Source organism: Anarhichas minor, unplaced genomic scaffold, assembly GCF_050575085.1.
Source record: "Anarhichas minor isolate MPS153535 unplaced genomic scaffold, ASM5057508v1 ptg000025l, whole genome shotgun sequence".
In the NCBI taxonomy this organism is placed as follows: domain Eukaryota; kingdom Metazoa; phylum Chordata; class Actinopteri; order Perciformes; family Anarhichadidae; genus Anarhichas; species Anarhichas minor.
Genome location: NW_027466471.1, coordinates 11379511 through 11390790, shown reverse-complemented (window position 1 = coordinate 11390790; position 11280 = coordinate 11379511). Strand labels below are relative to the sequence as shown.

Sequence of the window (11280 nt, the reverse complement as noted above, 5' to 3'; positions counted from 1 at the left end):
CGTATACAAGCCAGCTGCACAAGTGCTCCTTGCTGCATATTTCTCAGCTGGCGGGACTTGCAGCTCGGCCCATGATGGGGCCTGAGAGGTGTAGTCACCCCCAACCACAGATAGACTCCTTGGGCCCCTGTTTTTGGTTGCAGTGCCAGGTGTTTGGTTTGGAGCAGGACCGCAGCCCTGTGGTTACTGGCTGTGTGCACTGTAAACCTACATGTCCCACATGTATGGGCTGATGGAGGTTAACAGTAACCTCAGCTATTCTCCTGCCACTGTGCCTGGTCCCTGATAGCTTTGACAGAAAGACTACAGACAACTGTTAAAGGCAACCATATGACACACATATAATGGGTTGATGGACAGACAGTTATTAAAGCAATACTGTGATGAACCTTGCTTTATGGGCTTTTAAATATACCTTTGCTAATCTAATAGGGCCAGAACTTAGTTATAATTTGTTTTATATTCGGTTATGATCACCAAATAACAATTACTCATCACCGGCAAAGTTCCAGTGATTACAGAGGAGCCTCGGGAGAAGCAGCAGCCGATAATTCATTTCGAACAAAATAGCCTACACGCGTAATGTGCCGTCGCCTTTGAGCGTGCATTGTCCTCCCTGAGAGGTTGAAACGGGGCAGGGTGAAACAGACCCAGCAGGCTGTGCTTTTCAAAGACCCGAGGAGACTATAAAAGTGGTTTCATGCCCGCTGCAGTAAAAAGCTGGGCTCGATGTGCGCACAGACAGACGGAGGTAGGCAGAGCAGAAAGGAGGACGACGCACACTTTAACACTTTATTCTCAAATGTCGGCTCTCCGTCATCGGTAGAGACAAACGAGAAGCGGGGAGTTTACGGGGCGGCATTTTTTTTCTTTAGTTCACTTACGATTTTTTAAGTCAGAATATTTAACACATTCACCAGTGTTGGACATCGTTTTAGTTAGTCTACATATTTGCATGTGTGCTACTTCAGTGACTATAGGATGCGCGTCTTCTCCAGCCGAAGCCGGAGCTGTTTGACACATTTCTGGAGTCACTAACCGGTCTGTTTTCCTACCGGGGGAAGTTGGGCTCAGTTCTACTTTTCTGGCCGTGCTTTTGATGCCACGGAAATGGGACCGCGCCAACGGGAGAGCGTGTCCGCGCCTTGTAGTAAAAGTTTGCTCTGGACCGTGCTGATCCTCTGGCTGACCACGTCTGTTGAGGGGACCTGGAAGACGGGACTTTACAAAACTTACTCCGGGTCGCACACAGCAGCCTCTCTCACCTCAGTCTATCAGAAAAGGTAAGGGAAGCCTCCACTTTATAGTCACTTTATATTATTAATATACATAGATCTCTGTGCTGTATGTTGATCCTCAATTATGTCTTTTGTTACATCCACACAATAACCCCTTTTTGTCTATTTTTAAACCTTACAGTCTCAGTTTTTTATGACCTCTTGTTAATGCACAAGACTGCAGAGCTATTCCCATCTCCATCCATCTACCAGGTCCTATTGTCTTCCTGGCGGTTTGTTTCCTTTTTCCTGTGCTGGGAGCACACATCCCTCTGCTGACTCCCTTCCTCATTGTTGTCCCCGTTCACCCACCCTCCCACCCTTTCTCTTTGTGGGGCTCCAGAGAGCACCTCCACTGTCTCCGAGGTGTGTTGTTGCGCTCTTTAACCCGGCAGCAGGAGATGCAGCAGCAGCAGCAGCATGTCAGGGCGCTCTTCAAAATACCACCTGTAGTCCTCACATCTGTCCAGTCAAACCTGCTCATCTGCGGATCCCAGTGGCGAAGACAGGATGCATCTTGAATAAGTGTTAAAGACTGAGTGAATGAGGAGGTGCTGATATTGATGGCTGTAATAAAGTGCACACGATTGATAGCATAACAATAGGTCGTTGAATGAAAAGGGGGGTGAGATGGTCTCGTGAAATCATTGATCCTGCGTTTGTGATGCAGAGTTACCACACTCGTAAGAGCGATAACCATCTCCGCTCCCCTTTCTGGACAGAGCCAGTGCTTAGCTCGGACACTAGCCAGTGCTTAATGATGACTGGACGTTTCCTGTTTCACAAATATTTATGCTGTCTGGTTGAGAGCGCGTGCAGATTACGGTGTGTGGGCCGAACGTGACCGGAGGCTGGAAGACCTCTTCTCTCAGATGAGGCCTGTCCCTCTGGGTGTGTCCAGGTGGCTTTCAGCACTCCCAGCCTCGCTCCACTGGCTCACCTCTCCGCTCAGCTCCCCCTGTCCCTCATGGCCAGGGGTTTGTTGACATGTTTGCTAAACACAAGCAGCTGGGACTCCACCGCATCTGGGCTTGTTCTGGGAAGCAGAGATGAGTTCACAGTGGGTTTGCTGCCGTTAGTGACGGGATAGACGGAGACGAAGGTGCTGTCGGTGTGAGTCAGCCGCCGTCTTCAGAGGCAGAGAGGTCAGCGGCTTTGAGGTGACATGAGAAGAGCTCAGTCCACCTGCAGTCCGGCCTGCTCTGTGAAAGCAGCCGTTGATGGTGTGTCAACAAAGCCAAACAGTAGCAGTGGGATTTCAGAGAGCAGAAGGCTCTCTCGTGGGCATTAGCAACTTGACACTGAATGACAGAAACTTAACTTGTCATTGGTGTGCAGTGCACTTCAAAGGAAATAGATATTAATGTTAGCAGACTGGGATTCTGTCGCAGGAAAGCCTTCTCTAAGAATGTCCTCCCACCAGCCCTGTCTTCACACAGCGATTACCCAAATCAAAGGGGATTAACGGCTCTTGAGCAATTTCGCATTCGCTCTGTTGAGGAGCTGATAAAGTGTTCGTTCACCCTTGTCCTTCTTAAGGACTATATGAGCTCAGTACACTGAGGGTTACGAGGTAGCTGCTTCTTTATTTCTTGTCTGGCCCACTTCTTTATCCTCCCTCGGAGGACTTGTCATGGTCTGACAGGCAGTCTGAACCCCGTGGCCACCCTCATTCCTCACACATCTTAACCGCATCCACGTTTTCTTTAAGCATGGGAATGAAGATGACAGAGATTCCAGCAGGCTGAGCCCTGTGTGGCTTAAAGCAGAATGGCTTTAGATTTCAAATAACTTTAAACAATGTACGTGCTCAAGGGAAATTGTTCGTGGGTATTAAGAAGCAGTCGCCAATTGCACATTAAATCACTGGTGGCTGATACATTAATCAGGGGGGAGTGATATACCAGTGTAGAGCTGCAGCAATTAGTAGATTCATAAATTAATGAAGCCAAAATGAATACAATTTGATGGTTCCATCTTTTCCAATCTGAAGATTTGCCTTTTTTCTTAGTTTTATAATATTGTAAATCAAATATTTTTAGTTTTTGGACTTTCTAAAATATATTTGCTTGTTTCTCTAGTCTTCTTCGATTGTAAACCGAATCCTCTTGGGTTTTGGACAAAACAAGACATTGAAGACATCACCTTGGAGCAAATTAATTTGATGAAGAATCAATCGAATAATCTGGAAAATCATACAGATAAACGATAATGAAAATAAGCCCTGAATCAGTACCCCAACTGCATACTTTACTCTGCAGGTGACCAGTCCTCAGTGTCAGTATCTCAGCTCAGCTCCACATGATTGTACGTTCATATCTTATAATCAGGCTGGATGGAGCCATTGGTGTGATATATGAGGGATTTCCTCAGTTCAGAGGAATTCCCTTTGTACTTCCAGCCGGAAACACTTAAAGATGCACCAACCCGTTACACACAGAGACGCTCTCAGAGCTCACAGGTGTCCAGGTCTGACAGCTCAAAACAGACGAAGACAAATGAGCGTTTTCCTCGTTCCTCTGAGGCCGCTGTGAAGAGTCACTTATCCCTGACCTACAAGGCCTCACTGAGGTGCTTTGATTATCTTCACTGTCTTCTGCACATGGAAAACACATGGCATCTTTGAACCTGCAATATGATAGCCCACCATTAATATTCTCTCTTAATTGATCATTCAATACTGTCTTCAGATTCTTGCACTATGATATACACGACGTCTCGTATAGGTTGCTCCGGTTCTTTCTGTTTTTCCTGAAGCTCATGACTCCAGGAATGTTGTATCCCTCTCTCTTTATTCATTTCCCTGTGAATGTCCTCTCTATTTCTCTCTTTGTCATTTTTTGTTGTGCCACATTTATCATGTGCCTCCTCTGTATCCCGTGGGAACAACAGTGCTTCATAATTGTCTCTCCTTCCATTTCCCTGTTGCCATCGGAAGCACCCTTGTGTGACCCTGATGATAAAATAACCGTTGTCTCCTCTCCTCTCCTCTGTCTGGCCGTTTGCCACATCTGTCTTTTGTCCTTTGTTCCCTGCGAGTATTTTTCCCACAGACAGAAATCTCAGAGAAATTCCTTCACATTTATATCCATGCTGCATTTCTAACATATGTCTGAGTGCTCCTCCTCCCACAGTACGTGAATGGATCGGTAGATGGAAAGTGAGTTTCTCGTCTCACCAGTTGTTTTTGCCCTCGTTAGCGGTCTTGACAGTTCACACAGCTCCCAGCTTCTTCCTCCCCACGCAGTCTGCTGCACTAACTCTGTGCAAGCATGAAAGATGCAGCCTTCATAGCGTACAAGGCCAAATGAGGGCTACTAGAATACCTGTTTAAGCTCTTTAGGACAAGTTCATGGGCTCTCTGTCAGCGTTTGCATTCATTTAGCACTCAGCATTCAGCACGCTTTTGTTTCCCTCCAACGTTTTACTGTCTTGGCGTCTGGACCGTCGAGGAACAGATGGGCCCAAGCTCTGATTTTTCCGTCCCTTAAAGATTGAAGATTTCTTTCATAACTGTTGGCTGTGAGCGACGGTTGATGATTTATTTAGCTTGGGCCTGGCGTTCAGTGTGCCATGTGTGCTCAGAGACCTGATACTCACTGAGGGCCTGCTTGGTGCTTTTGCCAGTGAAACGGCATGGTGCTGGTGGGTTTCTCACTTCATAACCCAAGGACGCCTCGTGTAAGAGGAGGGGGTTGACTCTGAAACGTTTTAGGTTTAAAGACACCAAGTGTCCCTGGATGAAGGCGATATCCGTGGCCCATTGTGTAATAGTAACACAATGAGGAAAGTTATTTGCTGTGGGGCTTGTAAATAAAACAGATTTTTCCACATCCCAGAGGAGATATAGTGATGTTACCTTTATTATTTTAAAGCATCTCCATCCTCTCTGCAGCGGAGAAAGTGTTGTTCTTGCAGCCCTGTGCTTTTACGTGTTGTGTAAATCAGTTACGTAGGTACTGGTATTGGTTGTCAAGCCATTTGGGAAATTGTGAACTCTGTTATGCCAACTGCTTTTGTTCATTTCATTCACTGAAGCAGCAGCGGTTGGCATTTCCTCTTCGGTAATTGCATAAGTGCAAAGCAAAGAGAGAGAGAGGGAGACCATAAACCCCCCCCCCCCCACCTCCCCCCCCGCACCCCCTGGTGACAATCTTAGCTGTTCCCAGGTGAAACCTCGTTTCTGGGAAACGCAGATGTTTATCTGTTGGGTCTGGAGGATAAGTGGTAGGGAGGAGCTGGGCTTAGTACCCCCTCCTGGTACTCCGAGCTCTACCTGACCACAGCTGCTCCTTCAATGTCTGACATTTTCCACTGATGATTAGAACAATTTTTTTTCTGGACAAGGGAAAGCAATCATGGGGTAATCATATAGATCTGTGTTCATTTTTGTAGCCTTAAGGCTGATGGATTTACTAAGATACATGAAGGGTGGGCTTTTATTTAAATAACATATGTGGCAGATGAATTCTCTTCTCGCTTTACTTGAGAAGTTTAGTGTTAATTCAAACTGTGTCTTACTTTTTCACACTTTAAGTGGTCCCTAGAACAAGTTATCTCAGACTCACACATTACTCTGGCGAACCTTTTTCAAACTGTCCTTACTCCGTAGGCTACATTATTATTATTACATAAATGGAAAACATCAGGATGAATCAATAATCCAGACTGAAGTATAGCAGAGAAAAAGCCACATCAAAAAGAAATACCTGCAGTCTTTTCCAGACATTTCTCAGAGGTGCCCCTGATCGCTGGCTCAGGTCTGTGTGTGTGTGTGTGTGTGTGTGTGTGTGTGTGTGTGTGTGCATCCCACCACCACATGTGGGGATCGTTAATTGGAGCTGGTTCAGGGCTGCTTCGCATCCTCCGCCATCGGCAGTTTCCTTTAGTGTAAACCGTCCCTCACACACACACACACATATGGTCTCACATATTGACAAACAGACTTTGGGGGGGGAACACACTCCCACTCTTGGAAACACATTGGCAGCAGAACACACAAAGTGTAGTTTTGTGTTGGGAGCCGCACGGCCTCTTTGTGGTTTCTACATACGGCCCCCTTTCTATACGTCTACTGATTGTGTAAACACAGGCCATACTAATTGTAGTCCTCCAGCTGTAGCCATGTCATCTGATTATTTGTACACTTTGTTGTTAATAAAATAATAGTGGCATATGGCAGCTCAAACAGCCTCAGTGTGTTTACATACATTAAAGCAGAAAAGAAGAGTACCCAGCAGCCTTCAGTGTTTTGTTGATATGATTAGTGGGGGGGTGAGATGAAGCTGGGCTCTCCAGCTAAACGTTTCTCATGAACACATCTCATTGCCCAATGCCCCGACACTATCAGGAACCCTCTGCTCCCCTTAGAGGGGTCATTTAAACCAAACCGATTAGCTCTCAAATGAATCACCATTAATTATAGTAACATGATTTGATGCCTTTAGCCTTATGGTGGCTTTGAATGCTTTACTGTGTGAACATTTTTTAATTAGCGATATCTCAGTATCAGATCTTAACCTCAGCGGCTCCTGATACTTTGTCTCCTGAAGCCTCTCTGGAAAGGAAGCGGACTCATTTCCCAAAACGAACCGTGTTGAAAAACTTTAATCTCCGTATGGGACCTCGTCCCCCTCTTTATTCCGTCCTGAGGGACTTAACCTCTTCTGAGGGCCAAATGCAAACCAAAACGGATGTGTTTTGGTAGAAGAGAGAGACCGCAGTGTAAATACAGCCCACAATGCACTCCTGCCAATCTCGTGACTGATTAAAGCCGTGTAAACACCATACAGAAGTTTCAAAACAAAGGGATGGGGGAAGGGATGGAACAACCTGAACCCGCGGGAAAAAAACCAGCATATTCAATGTGACTGCGTGGGGAATTTCCTTTTGTGAGTGTACTTGCTTGCAGGTGTTTTGACAATATCAACTGTTCTTCCTTAAATTATTTACTTTGAAAATGTGATTTTATTCTGTATCTAAAAATGACAACTGCTGTTATATTCCGTAATCTGTATTTCTATGTTGTCGCTCACTCTATTTCTCCCTTCAGGAACTGGTGTCCTCACACGGTCACTAAGACCGTGACTTGCCAGGTGCAGAATGGGACAATGCTGCAGCGGGTCTACCAGACGTGCCGCTGGCCGCAGGGATGTACGGGAGGCAGGTGAGAAGGCCACTTTACCACAACGTTTACTGCTGAGCTTTTTATAGAGAATAAGCCACTTTAAAATGCTTCAAACAGCCTCTGTGGGAGTGCTATTTGGTATTTTGTTCCTTTTCTCTATTGTGGAGTTTAATAGCAGAAACATGGGGATCTTTTTGAAAATCAATGTCATAGTCATTCTTCTTCTTTGACTTTCATCTCCCACTTAGCAAAAAAAGTACAGATCAAACCATCAGCAAAATAGCTGCAAAGCCACAGTCGCCACCAGTTATACCTAAATAAAATAAAAGATCTGTAATATCATTTCAGGTCATTTAAAAAGAAGATCTACAGTTTGTTAGTATCTAGTTGCTCTTGGTAAAGGATGCATATTGTAGCATCTGAAACCTCTTCTGCTGGTCAAGCGTGTAGGAGAACTATAGCGGCTCACAGGACATGTCTCGGTCTAGAACCAGTGTTTGGTTTGTCCGTTCTGAGCTGTTGCAGGATCATGGTGGCCATCTCCGTGAAAGAGGAGTAGTGACCATGCTTATGCACTATCATGTTGCAATTCCACCAGGTTTTCTTGTTCTTCCCATTCTGCTGACAGTGAGTGAATCATCAGTCATTCAAGAGGAAATCAATACCAAGTTCTCAACAATAGATCAAAAGGCAACGCAGCTGCACCACGTGTTGTGTTGTGAGTAACGGACTACTGATAAAGTTCATACAACAGGTTCACACTAGTTCCTGCGGGTAGACAAAAGGCATTGTGGGACATGAAGGAAATAATAAACGTAAATGAGGAGGGTTAACTGTTCTCTACGCCATAAACAAAGGGGTGAGTTCACAAAAGGATTGCACAGCTTTTGTGCCCGCTAAACCTCAACAAATACAACAAAAAGAACCTGCAAAGAGTGAAATGCACCCGTAACTGTGCTGCCAAGCAAATAGCATCTCTGTGCTCCTGTGCAATTTGCATGTATTGCAATTAGATAATATGCATACATTTGGTGCGAAATCAGTCCCTTTCTATGCAAATCATGCAATCGAGATCATGCATTTATACCGAAAGACTGGGATATTAAATCCCAAATACTTGTCTTTAATTCCATGCCTTGACATTTTCTTTTTTCTTTTTCTCTCTGCCTTTGTTCTGCCGACAATGCTACATGACAAATTGCAATCAGATGCAAAACTGTATGAGTGTGATTGTGCTGTAATATCGTTATAATATCGCTGTAATAGCGCAACATTTCTTTGTGAATCTGACCTTGAGATCGGGGAGATAGCGGCTGCAAGTGATGCACAATGCATGGTGCTATCAGCAGCAGCAATCCCTTCTTTGTGGATTCACCTGTAAGAAATCAAATTGCACCAGTTTAAAATGAAAAATACAAATTCATCAAAAATAACTCAAGCAACTCACTGGATCACAAATGCGCTGACACATTTATTTTGCTTCAAAAAGCTCCCAGAGTCACGGTGCACACACAGACAGCATTCCCCGTATGTGTGTGATGGCTTTACATTTGTTTGTGTGTGTGTGTGTGTTTCTTTTAGCTACAGGACCGTGGTTAGACCTTCCTATAAAGTGGTGTATCGCACTGTGACCTCTCTGGAGTGGAAGTGCTGTCCAGGATTCAGCGGCGCTGTCTGTGAAGAAGGTAAGTCAAGACAGGAGGCCTCGCAGACACATGCACACATTAGTTATACAGCAGCTGATATCAAATGAACAGCTGGGGCTCTAGAATGGGGCCATTTTCACAGTCTAGGACTGAAAACTGGTTTAGTGCGTCTCTGTTTCCTCTTTTCATCATTCTTTATCGCCTTACGCGTACCCATTTATCACCATCTGCATCCCTCTGCCTGTGTGCCTTCCAATACATGTGTACGAGTAATTCTTTGAAACAGGAGTGATTTCCATTAGGCTTACACAAGGCAGCTTCAGTCTACTAAACGAAGTTACGAAATCAGATCCTTCAGCCTCTTCAGGGTGAGTCAGATACTTGCACATTATTAATCAGTTTTAATGTGTTCATCGTACAGCCATTGTACTACGTAAGGGTTGATTCTTCAGTGTGGTTTTGAGTTTTATGGTCCAGCTGGAACCAAGTCTTCATGCTCGCACTGATGTTTTCATTTTTCAACTACAGTAGCTGCCCACCACACACACACACACACACACACACACACGCACACGCACAGTGTATAATGACTTCCCCTGGCACTGGCCCCCGTGTCTCTGCAGTCTGGGGAGAAGGGTGGAGCGTCTGTTTATGTGGTGACCCAGGACTTGACTGGGTGTAACGTGAATTGTCAGGCTTTGCGACACAAAGGACCATAAATTTTTACAGTGTTTAAAGTGGTCACTTTATTTGTGCTGCTGAAAGGCTGTTTTTTTCTCGTGTATGCTACCACTCCCAGGTGAACTAAAAGAGCAACTCTCTGCCCTCCCAGTGGCCTGTAGGCTGCTGCAGTGAGGCTTCAGCTGGAGAAATGTCTCCACTTCCAAACTGCCTGAATGTCCTGCTTGTTTTAGAGCTTCCTCACTTTCAAAGTCAAAGAACACATTGATAACCCAGACTTTACTTAACAAAAGCAGAGGAACACACAGTCAAACAGGGAGGAAATTATCCAATTAAGTTGTTGCCGGAGGAGATTCCCCCCCGGTTGTCATGGCAGTAGGTGGGTGTCGAGCCAGCGGGGATGCTGGGATTAGCCACTTATCTGAGCGTCGTTCCGGGTGTGCTTAGATCACAGGCGGCGCTGAGTAGAAGTGACAGGTCCCATTCACAGGGCCTTTACTCTCCGGGCACCATGGATGCTATCCAGGGCCACCGGCGCTTTGTTCCGCTCCTGCCGCATGAGCAGAACCTCTTGCCAGCGCAGAACCTGATACCCCGCTGCTGTCTGCCTCATTCGCCCCGCTTTAAGGAGAAATAAAAGCTTGCCACACCGGCAAAGCTGGAGACCGAATTGCGCTTAAATCTGTTGCCATAATGTTGCCGAGCTGCAGACATAGTTCAGTGGGTGCAAGTTTCGAATACAGGCTCCTAATACCCGTTTGTGGCTCCATCTGCTAATCTCTACGCATCTCTTTGTGGATTCCCAGACGGCTTTGAGCACTTGTTTGACCTCGAGTTTGGATGAAATAAAAAGGCTCGGTACAAAAAAGCACCTCTGTTATATAACAGAACAAACAACTATCATCCTTTTCGAAATCTTCTGTCTAGGTCAGACATTAAAAACATATTGCTTTTGATCTCATAAATCTCATAAATAACTAACACCGGATACATATATCTGTAAAAAAAAAACTCTTTTGGAGTCCCAGCTTCTCAGTGGTTATATACCTTTGCTCCCATCATCCCTTTTTCTCTGCTTGTCTGCTTTTCACAGACTGTGGAAAATGTGTATGATCCGCTCATTTACTCACGCCGCCCTGCTTTGACTTCCACCCTTCTCTCAGCAGGCCAACCCAAAAGCCTCTGGCCACGTCTGACTCCCAAGGCCAGTCTGCATTACAGCAGATCTCAACAATGTCCGTACCAGCAGGACTCTGGGGCTGCTTTAAGGTGCAAGAGAGGACAGGAAGTGCGTTACAGGCTGAGAGCACGGTCTTGGTATGCTTATGTTTTAAATTGGAGATGAGAGAGTTGTTTTCTCTCGCGTCCCTCCGTTCTCACCCGTCTGCCTGCCAGTCGATTGGTCAACATATGTACATCAACAGGTCCGGTCCGAAGAAAAGATAATGTGTCTCTGTTTTAGGTTGTAGATTCTGCGTTTCCACAGCAGCAGATATAATGAGAGAACATTATGGGAAGAGTTCACGCCATGCTGTCATCCAGTCATGCA

At 45.5% G+C, this 11280-nt stretch overlaps 1 protein-coding gene across 1 annotated transcript in view; it reads left to right on the top strand.

Annotated features, from left to right (window-relative positions):
* Positions 1 to 1089: 1089 nt before the first annotated feature.
* Positions 1090 to 11280, top strand: part of emid1 (EMI domain containing 1) — a 48899-nt gene continuing 38708 nt past the window's right edge. The window contains exons 1-3 of the mRNA XM_076099649.1: positions 1090 to 1283; positions 7330 to 7443; positions 8986 to 9089. Of these exons, the coding sequence (XP_075955764.1) occupies positions 1111 to 1283; positions 7330 to 7443; positions 8986 to 9089 (391 nt within the window). The 5' untranslated portion in view covers positions 1090 to 1110. The remainder of the gene's footprint in view (positions 1284 to 7329; positions 7444 to 8985; positions 9090 to 11280) is intronic.